The sequence below is a fragment of the Xiphophorus hellerii genome, chromosome 15 (genome assembly GCF_003331165.1).
Source record: "Xiphophorus hellerii strain 12219 chromosome 15, Xiphophorus_hellerii-4.1, whole genome shotgun sequence".
Classification (NCBI taxonomy): domain Eukaryota; kingdom Metazoa; phylum Chordata; class Actinopteri; order Cyprinodontiformes; family Poeciliidae; genus Xiphophorus; species Xiphophorus hellerii.
Genome location: NC_045686.1, coordinates 17,179,353 through 17,201,576, shown reverse-complemented (window position 1 = coordinate 17,201,576; position 22,224 = coordinate 17,179,353). Strand labels below are relative to the sequence as shown.

At 37.3% G+C, this 22,224-nt stretch overlaps 1 protein-coding gene across 1 annotated transcript in view; it reads left to right on the top strand.

The window, feature by feature from the left end:
* LOC116734597 (steroid hormone receptor ERR2-like) overlaps nt 1-13,955 on the top strand; it is a 49,213-nt gene extending 35,258 nt beyond the window's left edge. The window contains exons 6-7 of the mRNA XM_032586087.1: nt 4,505-4,774; nt 8,493-13,955. Coding sequence (XP_032441978.1) covers nt 4,505-4,774; nt 8,493-8,737 — 515 coding nt within the window. The 3' untranslated portion in view covers nt 8,738-13,955. The remainder of the gene's footprint in view (nt 1-4,504; nt 4,775-8,492) is intronic.
* The last annotated feature ends 8,269 nt before the right edge of the window (nt 13,956-22,224 follow it).

The following is a 22,224-nucleotide window of genomic DNA, read 5'->3' as shown; positions in this document are numbered from 1 at the left end:
TTTTCAGCATTATATAACTGATTTAACCCAATGACTATTACACATGGGATTAAAATAGACTGTTTTGCATGAGCAGCAGATAGATCCTCTATTGCACATGTGTCAAACTCAAGGCCCGCGGGCCACATGTGGCCCGCTACGTCATTTTATGTGGCCCTCTCCCCCCTACCACCGTTTTACAGCCCCATTGATTGACTTAAAATAGTTTTTGAGCACGAATTGACTACAAACTACATATCCCATAATGCCTTCCGATTCTTACCAACCAACATTACGGCTTCTCGCCACTAGAGTGCAGCAGAGTCACCTCAAGCTGATTATTAATTTTCCCAGCGAATAAAACTGAAACATCGACAAGCTAAGAAGCTAAAGAGCGAAGTCCCGTGATGTTTCAATCGAGGACTTTTACCGTCTCCTGCCCCCTGATTTGATGCCACAGCTTCGACTCCATGCAGCTCGTGTTTTGTCCACGTTTGGAAGCACCTATCTGTGCGAACAGATGTTTTCAATAATGACTTTAAACAAGACCAAGCACAGATCGCGCATTACTGACGAAAACCTACACGCCGTTTTGCGGATTGCCACAGAATAGAACTAAAACCAGACATCGACGAACTGACCAGGGGAAAACGGTGCCAGACATCCGGCCAGAAAACATTGGTAAGCACAAACAAACTACATTTAAATAGAATGAATGTAAAACCAAAACTCAGTATACTGGAATATGTATATAGTTTATTGATTTTGCTTGTGTTTTGTGTTTATTTACAGAACACAACACAATGAGGATGTGTGTGAGTTGGTGACAGGGTGAAGAGGGATCAGCGTTGTGTTCAAGGACAGGCAACGTCACCTCATTGTTTTGTTCTTATGTGAAATGCATGTTCGTTGTGTAATAAATAACGAAAAAGGTTTTGTGAATGAAGTTGAGAGTTAATATCAAAACTTGTTTTTTATTATTTGTCTGCTTATCTTCAAAGCAGACAAAGAATAATTTTCCCAGCGAATAAAACTGAAACATCGACAAGCTAACGAGCTAAAGAGCGAAGTTTAGCTGAGCAGTTTAAAAATACTGAGCATATTTTTAAACTGCTCAGTTTAAAAATACTGTAATTTTTAAACTGAGCAGTAATTTTACATCCATGCAAACTCAAATGTAATATTTAAAACTTGAATACATAAAATCAGTTATTTAACAATATGAGGTGTTGTTTAAAAATAAAAAAGATAGCAATTTCTTTTTATTGCAGAGACATTAGATTCTTAAATTTATGGTATTCTTTAAATGTTGTAATTTTGGTTCATTGTAAACTTTACCTGTAAAAAGTTTGTAGAAATCTTTAACATAAGGTCAATATATATTTTTAAACTGTAATATGTTGTGTGTGTGCGTTATTGAAAATTTATATTTGTGACAATCATTAGGTAAATGCTAATGAACTGCCTTCCTGCAGTTTATGAGCATTGAACTGTTACTAAACAGTTCAATGCAAGGTTCATTAGCGTTAGCATTTTAGCTTCAATAAGCTATTAGCTATTTATTTTACTTTTTAGCAATGTTTAGTATACTGAATGGAGTAAATCAATTACAGAAAATATCCTAGTGATTTCCCACATACTGATGAAAGCAATGACGCTAACATTAGCGTTTCTGCTGATTTTAGCTGATATACTTACTTTATAATACTGAATGGTGCACGTCCGCCTTACTTAACGTTCTTGCGATTCTCCGCGTGCCACTGATTACGTTGCGGCGTTCTTTAGCGTCGATGCCGATTTGTAGCGTGACGACGCCGGGCCCAGACCCACGGGCGCGCCTTGGCAGGCCCCGGCTAAATTTCTTCCGAAATTTTCTAGTATTATATCGTGACCCTAAAAATCAGAATCAAATCGAATCGCTAGATACTGAAAGATTCACATATGTATTTTTAAGTCATTACTTTCTCAAAGTAATATAAGTTGCTTTTTTAAAAAATTTTTATATGTTAAGTTTTACCCTACCTCGCTTAAATAAACTAGAAATTGGTGGCATTAATTTTTCAAAGCCAATCATCGACTCTAAATTAATTAATACATACATATTTATACAAAAAAATCTTTACTTGTAAAAGAAAAACATAAATTCTCTTTTTCACATGGATCTTTGTTCAGCTCCATTTTACTCTGAGATTGCTGAATAAAATCCTTTAACTGAGACTTGTGAGTTTCATTTACAATCCTACCAGAGATGCCCGAGCACCTAAACTAACAAAACATGAAAAGAGAGTACTAATTACAGTAGTATAGTCGGCTTTCTGTGAAACCATGTAGAGGACACAGCAGATGCGTGGAAGAGGATGCTCTGATCAGTTAAGTGCAAATCTAAAGTTTTTTGGCCTACATGTAAAGCACTTTACCTCACCCCGAAAGCACTACATGTCCAGTAAAAAGCATGGTGGTGGCAGCATCCGTCTGGGGGGATGTTTTTCCTCAGCAGGGTCGAAGAAGCTGCTCAGATTTAAAGAAAAGATAGATGGAGGTAAATACAGGGCAGTCCAGGAATGTTAAAAGCTGGATAAAGCTTGAGGCTGAGGTGAAGGGTCAGGGCAAAAGCCAGACGTCCGTCCACAGATACAGTGGAATGTTTTAGATAAATAATGTATAATGTGTTTGAGTGGCCTAGTCAAAGGCCTAGGTTGGAAACTTGATATCCAGAGATGTTCTGCGTCAAGTTAACAAAGAAGAATCCGTCTCCCCCAGATAACTTGAAGCTGTAACTGCAGCAAAATGTAGTTCCACAAAGCTATATCTTCAGGGCTCAAGGTGAACCTTTTCACCTTTTCTTTTAGGAAAAAATGAGAAATTAATGTACAATTTTCCTTCCTTTTCATGTTTACACAATTCTATATTTAGCACGAGAAATTATAATGAAAGACCTCAAAGTTTGTGGTTGTAACATGGCAAAATGTAAAGTAGTTAAGCAGTCCAGATACTTTTGCAAGGCACTGTAGTTCTCCCTTCCCCCCGTTAAAACATGTACCGGATGTCCTCCATCAGCTGTCTGTTTGTCAGATCTGAGGCTTGGATCGATGGCCCTTTCGCATTTGGTGGACTGATTACAATCTACTAATCAATGGCACCCCCAGCACTCTTTTCTCTCCACCTCATTCTGTCTCTTTCCATCGTCCCTCTATTTGCTTGATAAGAGCCGTTGGGAGGGCCTCTTTTTAGTCAACCTGACGGACTCTGATCCATACCAGTTCAGATTTAGGTAAGCAGCGTTGTTGCTTCAATGGCCTGTAATCACTTCCCTATTTTCTATCAAGTATGGTGAATGGCATTGTGACTCCGGGAGCCTTTTCAGCTGTCTGTCCGTCTGTCTGTCTGTCTGCCCGCCCTTGTGACGAGGTGAGCGTGAAAGCTGGAGCAGAGAGTTGACGGGTCGACCTCGACGTCGGCCTGAATCGTCGCTTTGAGTTCAGAAGGTCAAACGCTTAGTGAACAAAGGATTGTGTTATTAGGATTTACTGCGAGGACAAACGGCCCTAATAATATTTTGATTGTTATAAACTGTAGGAATTATGAAGTTAATGACTAAATTTGTTTCTAAGACAGTTAATTCAGGTTAAACAAATTCACTTGAATGCATTTTGTGTTTCTGCAATTTAGTGCATCTCACGTATTGCGTTGTTATGGCAACTAACACCACTAAATGCAATGGGAAAACTTTTCTATTCCATGTTAGCATATTTACATTCCTCCATAATAATTATTAATATCCCTGAATATTTTCATTGTCACACTCTTTTTAACATTTCCTTTACTAGTATTTTTAGATGTTTTACATTAAATCTTTTAACCATTATTTTACCAGGAATTTCCTTGATATAAAATCTGTTTTTCAAGGGAGTCTTTATCACCTCAGCAAACATTTTTGGCTGAACATTTTTGTATTAACTCTTTTTATTATTATTACTTGTTTTATGTTATTTAAACTTTCTGAGAAACATCACTCAAGGTTTTGATTCAGTCTACATGATAATAATTACTTTTATAATTGTCACTTTTTGACTGGAATTATTGAAACAAATGTACTTTTTGGTGATTAAGATCCCCCTGTATGTAGCGGTGGTGACACAAACCACAAAACTCCTTCCCTTTTGGACCAATGATTTGGCTGTTATTGGAAACTATAACGTCCTCTCTGCTTTACAGTTCTTTGCAGGAGAGTTTGCTCTGACTTATCGGCTCTCCTGTCCTTATGCACTAAAGGTCTGGCTGATGATGGCTGAATAGCTCTGGCTCATGTTTCAAAGGCCTTTACATTTGACAGATTTATGTTCCAGCCTTAAGCCAACACATATAGCAATCGGCCTGTTTCAAGTCGTTCTCCTCTGGGGATTGTACAGTGATTGTGCATAGTCCATAAAACATACAGAGGTCTCAAGTTTGGCTGAAACCTGAAGTTAACAAGCCTGGAAAGAAAACCAAACAGTGTTACAAATCTTTTTTTTTTTTCCAATAGGTTTTTCTACACTGTCCCTGGCAGATCAAATGAGTCTTCTGCAGAGCGCCTGGATGGAGATCCTGGTGCTGAGCATTGTGTTTCGCTCGCTGCCCTGCGAGGACGAGATTGTATATGCAGAGGACTATGTGGTAGATGAGGAGCAGGCGAGGATCTCGGGCCTACTGGATCTTCACGTCGCCATCCTGCCGCTGGTGCGACGCTACAAGAAACTGCGCATGGAGAAGGAGGAGTTTGTCACGCTCAAAGCTATCGCGCTTGCCAACTCTGGTAAGATTCAATCTTTCTAGCCCTAAAGGGATTTTTGCAAAATTAATTATAGAGAAATGTGATTAGGTTTTTTAAGGAGTTTGAAATCACACAACACTGCAATACAACCAAAGAATAAACATATAAGTGCATTTTATAAGACAGACAAAATAAAATAGTAAACAATCAAACAAAAAAGTTGCACTCTGCTCATCTATTGGTACTAATGCTAATTGTTTGCCACTGGTTGAAAAGTAGACCTAAAAAAGTTTTTTTTTTTAATTTTAAAAACAACTTTTATGGAGTTATTTGTTTTTTTTTTTGGTATGTTTTTTTTTTTTGCATCGGTATTTTAAACTGTTTCATAATAGTTTGCTAAATCTTTTGTTTTTCTTGCTGAATCTCTTCATGTCAGGGGCGCTAGACTTTGCTCTAAGCTGAAAATGAAATGACTTCAAAGAAGATTTTTTGCCACATAAGCTTATTTTGGCATTAAGACATATACATTCAAATTTGTAGCTACAACATTTACAAAATGTTGAAAAGTTCAATGGGTATTATTCATTTTACAAGGGTTTGTCCATGACAAGAATTGGCCACAAAATCTAAGCCTGGAAAAGAATTAAATTCAAATAAAATAAAATTGTAGAAACTCTGGAACTTAAACTATTTTAGTTCATACAATTCTTTGTTCATCTTTACATTAGAGGTCCTAAATCAACACACCAGATCTAAAATAAATTAAGAAAGTTAGCATTTAAGTAAACAAAGAATTTCAGCAAAAGAAAAAATGTCAAGTGCTGATGTATATCTTGTGAAGCCATCGGTTTCAAGATAACGGCTCCCTGATAAGAGTAAAGGTCAGAGTTTTTTTCCATTTATCGCAAGTGTGCATGTGGAGCTTCATGTTAATTTGTGCGCAGATACATGTGTGCGTGACTGTCGCTGTGCTCTCATTCCCTCCATCTCCGTCGCAGTGGCTGCCAGCGCTGCTCTGCCGAGGGAGATATATTTAGCATTTCATTAGAAAAACAGGGGCTGTCAATAAAATGTGTTAAGTGAAGTGGAATGAGCGTCGGGGAGCGACGGGCCTCGTTTGTTCCAATGTGAAGATGCTGCGCTCGTATCGACAGTTTGCTTTTCATGAGGCTGGGCCTGTCCCCCACTAATCAATGACTGTTAGGAGTCTTTTCTCCTGCCTGACTGAAAAATGAAAAAAGATGCTGAGCCCAGAGCTTTGCTCATCTGATTGCAAACACTCCACAGGAGCAAAAGAGGGGGGTGGAAAGGCAGGGATTGGAAACGTAAGGGAGAAGTGTGGGAGAGGAAAGGCCTCGGGTTGAGAGGGAGGCTCAGCGAGGGCAATAGGGCAACTTTGGCTCGTTTGAACAAAGTCCCGCGGAGCTTCGGCTTCACTGGTCCGGAGGGTGTGACAGCTGTGGAAATTCATGGCCATTGATTTTGTAATTAGCAAAGTATCGACGAGATTGATGCCAGTATGCTGACAGATTACATGGAAATTGTTTCTTCAAAGTTAGTTCTGTAAGGCGGCCCGTACCGCCTTAAATAACTCCACATATAAACACATTTGAACACATTTTCAATAGCTTCACACACACACACATCTTACCATGCCGCCAAATCAGGATCAGATCAGTGTTAACATGAAGGTTTCAAACAAAGACTGCTGGAACACATGTGCGGTCCACATAGCCTAGTTAATTTCCCAAGATAGAAATGCAATTTACACAGAAGGCGACTGGTAAAAGAGACTTAATCAGTCAGTTAGGAACATAATTAGCCTTGTACTTTCCCTTTTTTCTTCCTCATTTACATGTTTATACACGGTCTTAACTTCACTCCCTAAATTCATGACACATAGCTGATCCAATTCCCTCACTCTTCATCTAGCAGACATGCTTTTGGGATGATATAACACTGAGGAAAAGTACTTTTTCTGTTTATGGATAGGCAAACAGCCTAGAGCGACATACTACGCTTGTCTACTAAAACCCTGCGTCACCTCGTCCTTTTTAAGGACGACTATGCTTTTTTTTTTATTCCATCGTCTAAAGTTATACATAGAGAGGAATTTTAAAAAAAGTCTCAACTGGTTTTATTTTAGAGCCTATATATAAGGGGGCCAACTGCTCTTTCTTATGGAAATGAAGGCCATCTGCCACCATCATTCAGATGAACGATATCCTTGTAATGCAGCCATCTGAATTCATTAGCAAAATGGGGGGATGTACACCGTACTCCGTGCTACCAAAAAGAAATGAATCTTTCTCCTTTACCACTGTATATTTATTCCGACCTGCGGTGCACGTCTCTCTCCCCTGAGCCTCGGCCACGCACAGGCATTTATTTAAGGAGCATCATTAACTACTAACAAGAGAAAAGCTCTCTCCAAAATTGCATGTCTGCATTTACAAGCTGTGGAATGTAAAACCAGCTGCAAAACAGGTAGGTGCAGCTGCATATGTGTGCTGCGTTGCACACACAAAAAGATACTTTATTGTTACTGAATGAATTTTTAAATAGCTTTGTAGCAATGAGGGGCTACGCTAATTTATATTAATGTATCAAAATCTGATCAGTCTCAATCTAATTAGGGAGCAGATTTGTCATATATTTTGAAGAAGAAAGGACTAGATTTTGTATATTTATTGAAATTTTATTCAGCTTAAAACTATATATTATTAGTATTTACGCAAGGTGTATTTCCTAATGATTTGATTAAATAAAAAGAAAGACAAAAAGAAACAAGGTTCGACAGACACCAAGTAATTTTAAAGACTGTTACAGAGTAAAGAGGAAAGAAATTGGAATAGGAAATACACTTTCAAATTATTGTCTAAGTTAATTAAAAGCCTAAATTGTATTGCAAAAGTCTACTGTTCTCTCTGTGTATAAAGAGGATTTTTAAAAGTAACTTTGCTTTTACACCTAGAAGTATTTTTCTGAGGAATTCAAAGAATGTTGGGATTTCCTTTGACAGAACCAGAATACGAGAGAGCACAAGAGTTAGCACTATAGGAAAAGTGAATAACTTTGGGTAGGAAGAGGCCGTTTACTTCCCCCGAAACAAGTGTTTCTGCTTCCTATTGGCACCGAACTCTCTCTCCCAAGGCTGCAAAGAGATTACTGTTTTTGGCGGGGAGTTGCCCTGGTTTGTTGTATGATTTGATTATTCCTCACTTTGGATTTGAAACCAAAAGAATATCAAATGCAAATTAACTGCCTAAGCTGAATCCTGTCTCTTCAGTTAAAGGGTAATCAAACAATCATTTGAAGGAGACTTTGAAGTATTTTTAGACATTCAAAGAGCTTTTAATCTAAGCAGCATAGTAAGGTCTTAAAATAATTTATATCTGGAAGATTATATGATGCAATTTATAGAGAAGACGTTATTTTGACCAGATTTGAAGTCATTACAAAATCTGAGTCCAACACAGTGTGATCAAGTAATTTAATATGTGTGAAAGGTTAAAGTTGGTGTGTTTGTGTACACAACAGCTTTAAAATATGACAAAACCTGAGTACTATATTATAAAATTACGTTTAAGGTTTTTCTGGTTACAGAACTGTAATAAAACTTTAATGTTGCATATTTCAACAAATTAAACCCCCCAAATATTCTGCTGCTCTAAATGTTCTAATGAAGTTTAGTCTCTTCTCCACATCACATATACCTCTTTCTTCATCTTCTCTCTCAATGCCCCTCCTCTTGCTCCAGACTCCATGCACATAGAGAGCATCGAAGCTGTCCAAAGGCTCCAAGACTCTCTGCATGAGGCTCTGCAGGACTACGAGGGATCCCAGCACCCAGAGGACCCCCGACGTGCAGGCAAGCTGCTGATGACCCTGCCTCTGCTCCGTCAAACCGCCACAAAGGCTGTTCAGCACTTCTACAGCATTAAAATGCAGGGCAAAGTTCCCATGCACAAACTATTCCTCGAGATGTTGGAGGCCAAGGCTTGACACCTGGAACAGCTGCATCATTCAGTCAGAGACGAGCAACGGCCCAAGAGAAATAAAGGTGGAGTGCCAATTAACAGCCAAAGGATGACACTTGGGCTCTGAAGTCATTTTACTTATTAAAATAATAGCAAAAATTGAAAAAGGAAAAAAAAAAGAGACTTGGAATAGTTTTAAAAAGGGTGACTATAAATTTGACACAAGTGGGATGACAATAATGTATATAGAGGTGTACAGAAATCAGGCAACTGCGGTCTTGTTATAACCAGAGACCCATTGCTCTATATCACTTGAGTCTTCTGTGAATTTGTTTCTTATTTTGTTTTAATCTCAAAATAAAAAAGTGACAGTATAAAGAACTGTACAGCAACGTAGCCATATTTTGTGTTCCAGTTTCTCCTCTTTTCTTATCTCACTTGTTCCAGCAATTGACTCTAACTGGTCTTCATTTACACGTATTGTAAATTTTGGGAAGCCTCACTGGGCAGAAGGGAGAATTGTTTAAGATCCTTTCTGAAGTTATCATCAAAGATGGTAATTTCCACGTAATTACCTCATACTTGCTTCATTGTCTTGATATTTTAATCTGATTGGTTGGTCAAATGACAGAGGTCAGTCAGCTATCATTTCTAACTAAAGGTGTGTCTGAATTGTTCACTCGTTCAAATTACTATCCACTTCAGAGACAGTCCAACATTTACCAATAAGTTTTAAATGTTCAAACTGGAATTTCATCCACTTTGTATTGCTGTGGAAATTTGTAACATGCAACAGGCTTATGTACAGTTTAACACTTAATTCTTCACTAAATTGACGTTAGTGCACTGCACCCTGAGTTGACAGAGCATGCTTATTACTCTTCAAAATACCAATATTAGCGTTCTAATGCTAACATTCCCACCTAATGATTGTAAAATGTGTTAAAATTCAGAAATTTTGAGGGATTTTCCGAATTTAGATCAGTGCATTGATCAGTGCACACAAGTTTGTGGATATGAGAGATTAAAAATAGATTACAAATGGAAATATTCCACAATACACACTGTATTCTCATAATCCTTAGTTAACACCACAAAATTAGTGACAGAACGAGTGAACTTTTCATTCGCAGCAGAAATGTTTGCACTTATGATTAATGTGACAAAATGAGTACTAACACAAGCTGGCTATTGTTTAGTGATTTTTAGGAAACTGCACTTCTTCCCCATTCTTTTTGTGCTGACACTGGAAACTAAACATGCTGTGAAACCAACTCAACAATGATAAGCTATATCTTGTACTGATGAAAGTGTTGTTTTTTTTTCCTAAAATGATGTAATTATCAACCGATACAACAGGAGGGTCATGTTATAAATACCAACTTTGTGAGGACTTTAGGTGCTTGTTTGATGCTATGCTAGTTTTTAAGGCTTTTAATTTTAGCCAGCATTGTAATTGACACCATTTATTTATAGAAGTTTTGTATTTTTAGTTCCACCTGTATTTGTTTAACTCAGAAACTTGGTGTCACTGATATTGATTTTGCCTTGAAGCTCTTTAGCCGTCATCTGACGAGGCTAATATTTTGCAGAAGCTATCAGAGAAGCTACCAAACATCAAGATGGCAAACTTATTACAGTTGGTCTTCTGTGCAAGTAATTGTTTTACTTCAATACTTATGATTCATTGAGGTGAAAGTGCATTCTCACTCGAACTCCTATTAATCTGAATCGTTTTTTAGCTTGGGTAATATGGCGAATTCAAGGAAAGTCACATTTTGTTTAGTAAATCCTGGAATTAGCATCCAAGTAAAACATTCAGCGGCTAGACTTCTTGACTTTTCTGGGGGGTTTTACTGATTGTTTTGTTTGGGTTTGGTTTTTGTTGTTGTTGTTGTTGTTGTTTTCTCAATTTTAACACAACCAGTGGTCTTGGGGGGTTTTATTTAGCTTATAATGTCTTCCTTGAATCCCAACGGAAATCAGACTGCTCATGAAATTCTTGCAGATTCATAACTAAATAAGAATAGATTATCAGCAGTACTAATACTTGATACCCTACTTTTTGGTTGAAGGGATATTTAACAACCAAAGTAATTTTTGGATTATTGTTACTATATGAGACTTATTTTCTCTCCAAATGTGGATCACAGGGTAAAATGTTGAAGCTCAGCTTAAACTTTGAAGAGACGTACAGTTTCTTGTAATTTTTTAAGTCACATCTAAGTTTGAATATTTTTCATCATTTTGGATAACACAAGATGGGGTACCTTATTGCAACTGTAACGATGTAGTGTGCGTCATTACAGCTCACTGACATTTAGCATATTTGTTTTTTTAATGGCGGTGCTAAACATTCAGAAGCAACACTTAAATTGAAACATGAGTATAATCCACAATTAATCATAGGTTTTAAGAGCGTAGGATCTGCCAGATGCAAACTAGTTACCAAAGGATACTGTTCATTTTGCTTCTTCACCAGTTTTACAGTTTTGGTGTTTTCATATATGACTTGTTTGGATATGAAAATAAAATACCTTCTACCTACTGAATAGTGGATGCTTTGGATAAACGTAGAAAATAAAGGATTCAAAGTAATTTTACATAAACTATAAACAAATTTGGAGTGACTCCAATAAATTAAGATGGGGATCATAGTTATGAGGCTTTAATCATTAGATAAAGTTGAATTGAACTGGAAGAGATTAAAATGAATAAAAAATTAATTAATTTTAAGTCAACATAAAATAAATAAATTACATTTAACTGTTCTTTGTGATTTACGATATGTCTATTTTTATTTCAACTTTATTTATGTCCCAAATTCATCTACCTAACATTCAACTACTTATCTACAAAGAGAAATGAAATTATATGCATTGGTTACATACATGGAGCGAAATGATAAGATTACAGGTAGGGAGTGTAAGTAGGGTGAAAGGAAATGGTAAAAAGTTGTTAAAAATGGGAATATGAACTGGTGAAGGGGCAAACTGACATGAGTTGACTCTAAATTATTTAAAGACATTACCAAGCATATCATAATATTGCCTCAGTTGGTGACATATTTCTTACAGTTTTGTTAATCTCAGCAGGTAAGAAGGAACATTTAACAAATATGTGTCAATAATAAGAGGACAGGTTACTCAGCAGCTTTTAGGGATTTAGTGAGAAAATATAAATTCCACACGAAGGCTGTGGTGTCTTTAAAAAGTCAAGTGCCATTAGCTTCGCCCAAAAGCGATGGAAGCATACGCAACTAGAAACTCTGAGGCTCTACCAGAGAGACGATATTAATTAACTAGAATATAATGCATAGATTATTTTAACCGTGCGTTGATGAGAATAGTTTCCATGGTGCATCTCCCCAATTGTTAACCAGCTTATCCATCCCCAAGTGAAACAAGGGATTTATTACCTCTGATTAGTATCAAACCAAAGCAGAAACACTCACACAACTGCGTTTATGAAATGATGAGCTGTTTTTACATAAATGTGTTATTCACAACATAATAATCATGGGTATAGTTCAGTTCTGTTGTGTTCATTTACTCTAAGTTTGTGATAGTGAAGAAGGCACACCCACCCATCCATCCATTTTCGAACACCCTTGTTCCTAGTGGGGTCGGGAGGGGTGCTGGTGCCTATCTCCAGCTAATGTTCCGGGCGAGAGGCGGGGTTCACCCTGGACAGGTCGCCAGTCTGTCGCAGAAGAAGGCACACATCTTTTTTAATATAAGAGAAAGACTGAAGTGTAATTAGGACATGAGAATATAGTTATTTTTCTTTTTAATGCTAGCAGCATAAATTACACCCCCAGTTCCTGTTGTTTTTGTTGTAAGGAGAACCTTTAAACCTGTTGTGACTTAACTGACAGAAAAAAGGTCATTTTAAATTCTCCCCACTCACAAGTTAATGTAATAAAAAAAAAATTTAAAATGCCTAATTTATGTTCAGACATCTAAAACGGTTCTACAATATCCAATTAATTCTAATTGTGTCCTAAGCTGAAATTCTCAAAAGAAATGGAGCAATTAAATTTCTGCTTTGGCTCTACTCTGGGGACGAGAGGCGTTTTATTTTAGCTGATGGTGGAGAGGCTTTTTCATCTAAGTCTCTACAAAAGGCGATTTCATGAGTATCTGTAATAGTTTCCTAACAGAGCAGCAGCGATCACTGGGCTATGCAAGGCAGTATGGCCACCTGTGTTCCTTATGTTTGGAGCCGACTGACTTGTAGTTGTACTTTGTTTACAACTTGAACATACTGTATAACTGCATCGTGCAATTCACTGTATTATACTGTATCTGCTGTGCATTGATGTGACTATGATCACGTGTTAGGTTTGCCACTTTAATGTATTCTCATGGGGACTAGGAACATATTTACAGCCCAGTGTATTATACAAGTCTGTTTCAAGTGAATAATGAACGAGTTCATTGTGTTTGCTTTAAGATGAGATTGTTTTTCTGTATTTTTGTCTCTCGGTTTCTCTGTGTGTTTTGGTTATCAGCAAAGCAGGACGAACAGCGACTAAAGTCGTCTAGACCCTATACCTCAATTCATATTTTGAAAATTACACTGGGCTTGGAAGCGGGCCATGGGATTCTCCTGGGAGTCAGTGGCACAGAAATAAAGTGACATCACCGGCTGGGTATTAAAAAAAATGTAGATGAAGTTACCGCAATTGGTGGTGGGGGAGGAGGCGCACATTCCTCGGAGGAAAGCTACTTATTCGTTGCTCCATTTGCGGACTTACCTCATCTCCATGCACTCTGAGATGACGAGATTTACATAAAACATGGAAGAACCTCCCCGGCCGATCTGTTCCACAGTGTAAAGAGGAACCTGCTAGGTGTGCGCACCACAGACTAGTGATTACCCAAGAGGTTTCTCTCCCTCTTCAAAAGCAATATGTTTGCATTTGTGATATATGAATCAAGTTAAAAGGGAGCTTTGGTTCATTGTAATTACAAACTTTCTTCATGCTTGAAGGGGGGACAGGCTAACTATGTGCACTGTTCTGTGAAGAAAAGAAAATGAAAAAAAAAATAATGGAAAGAAGCCAAACACAGCTGGGATTCACTGGACAGGACTCTGTGGCATTTTCATGTGTTTTGTTAGTTGTATTTATGCCTACTGTATCCATGTGTAAATAAATGCTTTTGTGGGGGAGTAGGACAGCCAGATTTAACAATGCACTGAATGTACAGTGACAATAAAAAACACAATTTATGAAATCATGGTATGTGATCTTTTCATTTAAAAAATAAGGAAAAACATCAATTCACCTGTGCAGGAAGAATTTCATTTTAAAAATGAGGATCCTCCACAGACACACTCTTTTATCTATTAAAGATGAACATGTTGGGGTTTTTTTAATCAAACTGGTCAATTGCTTACATTTTTTATAAGCAACAAAGCCACTGAAAACAACACAAGGAAAGAAATGGATCAGACATATGTCTGTAATCACAAAGTAGTCCACTCAAATTGGTCCAGAAATCAAGTTATACGTAATCAAGAGAAATGGCACAGAAATAATTACTATCAGCTATCATGTTGGTTTTTTTGTTTTGTTTTGCTTTGTCTTTTTTTTTTAAATTGGTCTCACATTTCCCTCAAGCACACTTGGATTAATCCAAGCATTAATGGTGGATATATGAGGGTTAGCTACCCAGGTCCTGCTGGAGGAAAACCTTCCCGAACTCTGACATTTCCAGCTCTGCTCATCTTCTCTGTTCTGGTTTCCAAATAGCAAAGCTTTAGACTCATCTGTTAAAAGAATGATACTCCAGAAGTCATGGTCCTTGTCTATGCTATCTCTATTAGTCTTCTGTCTGGTTTTTCTTATAGAGCAATGATTTCTTTTTTGCACAGCTCCCACTGAATGAAAATTGTCCTTACACGACCTTTCATATCAACTGTAGCAAAAAACTAATTTAGGTGTGTGACATGTTAGTTGTTTTGTGCTTTTTTTACATTTTGAGTTCTCTCTCAGTGTACATGTGTGGATACTTGGACCTGGGCATGTTGGGAATTATTTAAATTGTCCTTAAAGTGTTTGCTATAATCTTCAGGGCAATTTGAAATTATTTTGGGACCTTTTTAAACTGATTACCGCAGACTCATGAACTGCTGCGGTGTTGACACTCTCCGAGTTCTTACCATAGTTTTTCACTTCAACACTCAGGACCACACCAACTGAATTTCTGAGATTTAAGTATTTGAAACTTTCCCAGAAATGCTGATTAATGTCATCATGTGCTCAATTGTTGCGCAATCTTGGAGGATCCTAATTTATTCTTTTCCATAAATTACTAATTGTAATATCCATGTGCCCGAACATGTTAGAAGTGAACATAATCTGTCATAGGTGAGTGTTTTCTGCTGTGTTTACAGGACTTCTAAATATCTAGTGCTGTTGGAACCATGATATTGAAGTGAAAAGAGTGTAGTTTTACAATAAACATTTTAAATTAACCACAGCAGGTGTAATAAATTACCGTAAGACACATACCTCTAAGAAAGCAGCTTTCAGATGAGAAAATTGCTCCTAATAAGGCAGTCGGTGGATTTTAAAGAAAATACCCACCAGTGTGAACAAATTTGTTGATTTCACACTTTGTTGTCATTTCAAACAATCTGAAAGGTGACCAATTATTTTCACATATATGAACAGGCATCTGTGTTTGCCTGCACGGTTGACAAGATGGTGCCTCAGGGTGTAACGGCATCCTCTTGCCCCAGACCGACGGTTGGGCGGCTGTCTACTCCGTGTCCCGATTGACCTTCCGTTGGCTACAACGCTGGCTGAATGCACATCTGACACACTCCCGTCCTTTGTGGTGCAATCCTGTGGAAGTCATTTCATTTACTGGCCTTTCAACTCCAGCCAATATAAGGGGTGAGTGGGGGGGGGCTGGGTGAGTAAGTCTGTGTTTAATCAGCCTGCCACAAAGCATTCCCCTAAACAAAATCAGTCATGATGTTCGGATTGGAAAAAAAAAAAAACACTCAACAGAAAATTGACATAAACAAAAACTTTGGCAATTTTTTATCTTTTAGAGACAATCGTGGTAGAAAGGGACTCCATATTGATAATGCTAATTGTGGTGATTGCTTAGCAAATAAAATTAGAGAATAAAGTACTCCACTAAAATTGCTGATGTCGTTTTATGCGCGTTGCCTTAATTACAACAATAAGACTTTTTTTGAAATATGACAGATCAGGACCCCTTTTCAAGCCAAACTATTTCTGAGCAATCTCCAATGGAAGATTTCATCTTTTCGATGTCACAGGATCTTGAAAATGGACTAAAATCATTAGTTGTCAAAGTGGATACTGCAGTAGATAGCATGATTTCATCATCCCTACCCCTCAAAAAAACATCTGGCACAAAAAGCCCAAAACTGCAAGGAACAAAGTAGTAAAAAAAATACTAAATCAAAAGCTCTTGATAAAATGTCTCTTTAACTTGTGTGACAAGATTATCCGGGGTTTTTTTTCCCTCTTTTCTTCTGTCACACAGAGGGGAATTAGGGCATGGCCCACTGTCCTCCTACTGACTTTCCATCTCATAAAACCCTGTTTCATTCTCTTTAAAATGCAGCTTACTGTCAGGCTCGTTGGCAAGCTCTGGTCTGTTAATCACCCATTCCTGATGCCACACACAGTAAATCTATTATCACACTCCTAAATGCAACCTTGTGCCAGGCCAACCGGCTTCAGACACTCTTTCTGTATACTCACATTTCATCCTTTGGCTCATACGAGGATTATTCATCGGCCGAGGTGTGAGTCCCCTGAGAATAGGCCTTAAAGTGTCAGTCATGTTTATTCGGAGTGGTGTTGTCTTAGACGATGTAACCAGGTGAAAGTGACTGAAGGAGATAAGAAACCATCAATATATTCACTGTGTAAATTGAAGAAGGTCATGATTTATGGCTCCTGGCTGCAGGGTGCATACATGCTGAATCTACTCTTTTTTTTTCCTGCTCTAGTCCGGCTCAAGGACAGGTAAGCGTTCCTTTTTCCACAGCTCATCCCTAACGCCACCGCTGCGCAGCCTGTGGCACTTGCTGATGAACGTCTCTGTGAATGGCTGCTGTTTTTTCTTAAAGGAGTTGAGCACCATCTATGGGTGGCAATAATAACTGAGGGGAAGCGTAGATGATCAGATAGCAGTATGTTCAAGCTTTTTTTTCCCTATTTTTCCTCACCTCATCAGTCATTCTCTTCTGTCGCTGGGGTCTCAGACATAGAGGGGGCAGCTGTGGGTATCTAAGACCCTTGAACAGCTGCAAATCCCCCAAAGGCATTGCATCTGTTCAAATCACACAGCCTGTATCTCTGCTACAGCAAGTTACAGTACTTAACAAGGTTCTGAATGGTCTATTGACCATTGAGCAGATGGTGAGTTATGGTACGATGTTATAGGACTGAGAAGAAAGCGGACTTTCCTCCTTGCAGGGTTCATATGGAGTCTGTAATAGCATACAATTGTATGGAATATGAATTCACTTTTTTCCCATGTTGAACATGTACAGAAAAAGAAATGTATGGGGAAAATGTTTGAATTTGCATTTCATATCCTTAGTCTTTTATTCATTGTGTCTTACTTCCATTGCATCATTTTGGCCTTCTTTTCCTCCTTGTTTTCTAATTGATTCCTTCTTAATTTCTTCCATTCTTTGTGTCTTCATTCTGTCTTTCTTCATTTTTGTCCTTTCTCCCAGCCTTTCCTCCTTTTTTTCCTTATTTTCTTCCTACTTTCTGTCTTTCATTCTTTTGTTTTATGTGTTATTCCTTACTTTCTGACTTTAGTTTGTTGTCATTTCTTCCTATCTGTAATTTATTTCATCTTTCTTTCCTTGTGTCCTTCCATTCTTACTTCACTTTGTGGTTTGTTTTTTTTAATTTCGTTTTCAGATTCCATATTCATTTATTTATCTAATTATTCAGTTCATTATAATAATTGTCAAACTTGCGCGTTGCTTTTATTTAAAACTATCCTAGAGGATTGAGATTTCAAAAGTTAAGTCTGCAACTTTTACATGCAAAATATGTAAATGAGTTGAAAATGGGACATTTTAATAAGGCCACATGAGGAGAAATCAGCACTTAGTCATGAATTCATTTCAGAAGGCCAATAAACACAACAAAGTCTTCCCTTAAACTTAAAATATATTATTTATTTGTATGATTTATTGCATCTGGGCACCTCCGATAGTCTTCCTCTGCCTTCGGAGTGAGCAGACGGCACAAATGGAGCGCTCATTAGCATTTGACCTCCACATTATGCTTTGTTTACCTGCCTCTACTCACCTTTATATCTCCTCAGACAAAATCAGGGCTTTTTCACAGAAGCATCTCGACTGTGACACAGTTTTGTTATTGCGCGCCAAAGCTAAACACCACATTTGCATTGCAAGATTTTTTTCTTTTTTTTTTCTTTAGTGTACAGAAGCAAGCCAAGGCCAGAGGAGCTCAGTCATGTAACGGGACTTATCTCCTCCTGGATACTGTCATCCGCACTCTGCAGTCCCTTCAGCTACTCAAAAAATCCCCTGGGACGATAAAGAGAAAAATGAACAAAAGTTATTCATCTTATTATGCAAAAGGAAGAAATTGTGGGTTTACTAATTGCATACTTGAGCAAACCGAATTGAAAGCACTTCCATGTTTTCCGATGTGATACAAAATAATTATATTGTAAATAATTTGTTGTGCTGATTGTGAAGTAGAAGCAAGCTAGGGGAAATCATTTCAACTGCAATTATGTGCTCTACAAAAAGTATTTTCACATTTTATGGGTGAGCAGATTATGCATACGGCGTGAGCAAATACAATCAACAAGTAAGGGCAAATATCCACGGAAAATGTATCCTAAAACATGACACACACACACACACAAACACTGCGTTAGCAGATTGGTGGGCGTAGCAGGTAGCTGTGGTTAATTGCACAGCGAGAAACTGTTCTCTAATTTATTTCTCGCCTGTACAAGAGTGATCATGAAGCTGCTTTCATTTCACAGAACACAATTTTCATATTTAATGAGCATGACTCCAATACAATTACAGTAATTAGTCAAATCTCACTCACGACCAATGGAGCTCGCCACCATTATTAGTGGATCTTATTAATGATGTTGCACATGCGGTGCTCATAGGGTAATTGAGGGCATGTGTGGGTATATGGGAGCGGGAATGCTGGAGATTGGAAAACAGTGGTGGTCTGTTTTCTCTCTTTGCTTATGCTAAGTGGAGGTTGATTTAACGTTAATATTGTTAAACCTGAAAAAAGGCTGCTGGATTTTCCAAAATATTAATTATTTTGATTTTCTTCACAATACACATTCAATGCAGGAACTGTAAAAACATAATTCTAGTTTGTTTGAGCCTTTCTTTGTGACTCATTTTTTTTTTCTGCTGCCAGAATACTTAAATATACTTATAGTGCCTTGAAGAAATATCTGTGTACCTGTTGAAGTTTTGCTTTTCACACAATATCAAACTGAAGTTTGATTTTATTAGGATTTGTTTTGTAACATACTGACACAAAATAATAATTAAATGTGAAGTGGAATGAAAAGGATATGTGCTTTTGAATTTTCTTCACAGACAAAAAAATAGAAAATTGTGGCATGTATGTGTAAAGTTTAAAGCAATGCCAAACACTGAATATCTCACAGAGCTCTGTTCCTCCCATCGTCTGAAGCACAGACTAAAAAAAATTAGTTGTTGCAAAATAAAATGTAAACAAATTCAAGAAAGTACAGCAGATTTCAGTTTTAAGTGGTTTTGTATATTTTAAGCATTGATTCAAGTGATGCACCTCTCTGCTTCTTTGCATCTTAACAAAGCTGGTATCAGATGTTCTTTTCCAATCCGGACTGTGTCCATGTCTGTAGCCAATAAATCTAGTTCTGTTTTTAGATCTATTCTCTGTGATGGGCTGGCAACTAATCCAGACTGTACCCTGTCTTTCACCCAAGGACCGCTAAAGATAGGACACATTCTTTTTGCTAGTCTTTAAAATGGGAATCACAAGAGAACATGCTATTCAAACGACACCAATTGGACACCGGGTCCTTATTATGGTCTCGCACAGATCTTCAGGTACCTGGCTTCTTGAAGTTGCTGGTGAGACTTCTCGTTTATAGACAAAAGTACTATTGTGAAAATTTACCATTGAGAAAGGCATACTATTGACTGTGTGAAGAAAAAAAAACTGAAAAAAAGGTTTTAATATCCTTTTCCACTAGTCTTTACATAAACAAGTGAAAATTTTAATCTCAGAAGTTTGTCTCAATGGCCTCTTACCCAATTAAGGGCAGTGTCACCGCTAAGTTAATGAGTGCGACGCTGCAACAGAAAAACCTCCATTAGCGCCACATAATTAGCGTAACACAGAGGAATTAGAGAGCCACAATGGCACCGCTTTGGTGTTTTTATAATTAAACAGTGGAAAAGACAACAATTAAGCCCAATCCTAAAGCCCCCCTCAATCTCATTTAAGCCAGAAAGGACATGTTTTGTTTTCCGGAAGCTCTAGAGATGCTGCTGCTGCTTCAGTGGGAAGTTTGAATTACAGCTCAAAGACAAGAGAGTGAGGGGAGGTCATGGCAACAATGTGTGAAACACAGAGCAACAAGAAGAGTTGTGCGTAGCTCATGTGGTATAACTCTTACTCATTTCTTCAAGAAGGATGTATTAAAAATGTTTGGATTTCATGTGCTAACTACATCAATTGTTTTTACTTTTTTTTTTCATTAGACACCTATTTAAGTATTTGTTTATGAAACACTGCTAGATGGTTTACTGGTTTGGCTGACGTACTTATAATAACACAGCATGTGAAGAATGAAATAGCTAGGGCAACAGGTTACTCAAACAAAACATGAAAGTTTGACTTGTTAGATGTAAAAGGTAACATTTTAATTCTAAGAAAAATAATAATGAATAAAATCTCAAAGTCCAGGAAGAAGAGTTTTATTGTTTTAAATCTCAAATGTGAGCTTTCATGCTGATATAAAACTGATGAATCTAAGAGAAATGCTGAGTACGAAAGACATGACTCTAAGCTGCTTCCTCTTCCTCTGGGTTTAGTTTCTCTGCCCTTTCTCTCCAATTTGCAAAACCTCAATCCCTGTCCCTCGCATTGATGCCAAACCTGCGTGACCTAGGTCAAGATCAATAACGCAGTTTAAAAAGGATGGACTGTGTAAATAGAGACGATGGATCCTGCAGATGAGGAAGGCTTGACCACGGCCAGCCTCCAGCTGCAGCTGCAGCAGTACTGTTCCTCAACAGTAGCATTTGATCAAGTCTAAAATCAGTGACTACTCAGGAGGACATAAATATGGGGCCACAAAACTGTGACAAATACTCAACATTTTCTTTGTAGTGTTAATGAAGATGACGACTTTGGGCCTCCATTTTTGCAAACAAAAACTGTTCAATAATTGCACAAATACACCTTATAAAGAAAGAAGTGTATATTTCTGTTGATTATGCTAAAATTACCACTTAATCTAAATAATTATTTCACTGTATTTTTAGTCTGAAACTTGTCTAACATGTTTTTGTAAAACTTTGTAAAAACTGTTAAAAGACACACAAAACTCTTTATGGAAAGCCAAAAAGGGGACAAAGTCACAGATTCAGATCAGATTTGTTTAAAATCAGTTTAAAATACTTTTAATTCACCAATTTAACTAAAGCTAAAGTTTTGTAGTTGTTGTTTTTTTTTTTTTACTTTTATTGCTAAGGGCATCTGCATACATGTACATCAAGAAATAACAGAATTCAGAAAGGACCCTTGAGGAACTCCAGATCTAATTAAAGCTACAGCCAAAGAATATTTATTTATTTTGTCTCTTATCCCTTGTGTAAAAAAAGACTCAAAACACTGTAAGACGTGTCCTTTCATCATATTAGACTCAAGAATACAATGGTTTTAGAATGAGCTATATTTACTTTTCCAACTCCATCCTTGAAGGTTATTCAAATTGATACAGGTCTATATTATTTTGAACCAGATTTAGATTTGGTTAGAGCTTTCATTCCAATTTGAGACTGGAATGTTCTTTTAAACCTCAGGCAGAAAGCATAAATTAAAAATAACCTTAGACATTAAACACAATTATCAATGCACTGCTTAAGAAAAACTTGAATGGACGTCATCTAAGAGATGAAGTTGTTTCAATACATCTGTCAATTAAAAAACAGACTCAGGCTTCACGAAAAGACTGGGGAGATTTTACTAATGACAGAAAAACTGAAAAACTTACCAGGTTTCATCTTGGAACAGAAACATCCAAAAGGTTTATAAAAGAATAAGGGACGTAAGGCAGTTGATAGATACTAGATAAGATACAGTATGTAAGAAATCTTGACCCTTTTGTAAAGTTTAACATTTGTAAACATTTATGGAGTTTGTTCTTTTTCCACTAAATCAAGAATTTCCTCGACTGAATCACAAAAATGTAAAGAATTAATCAGTCA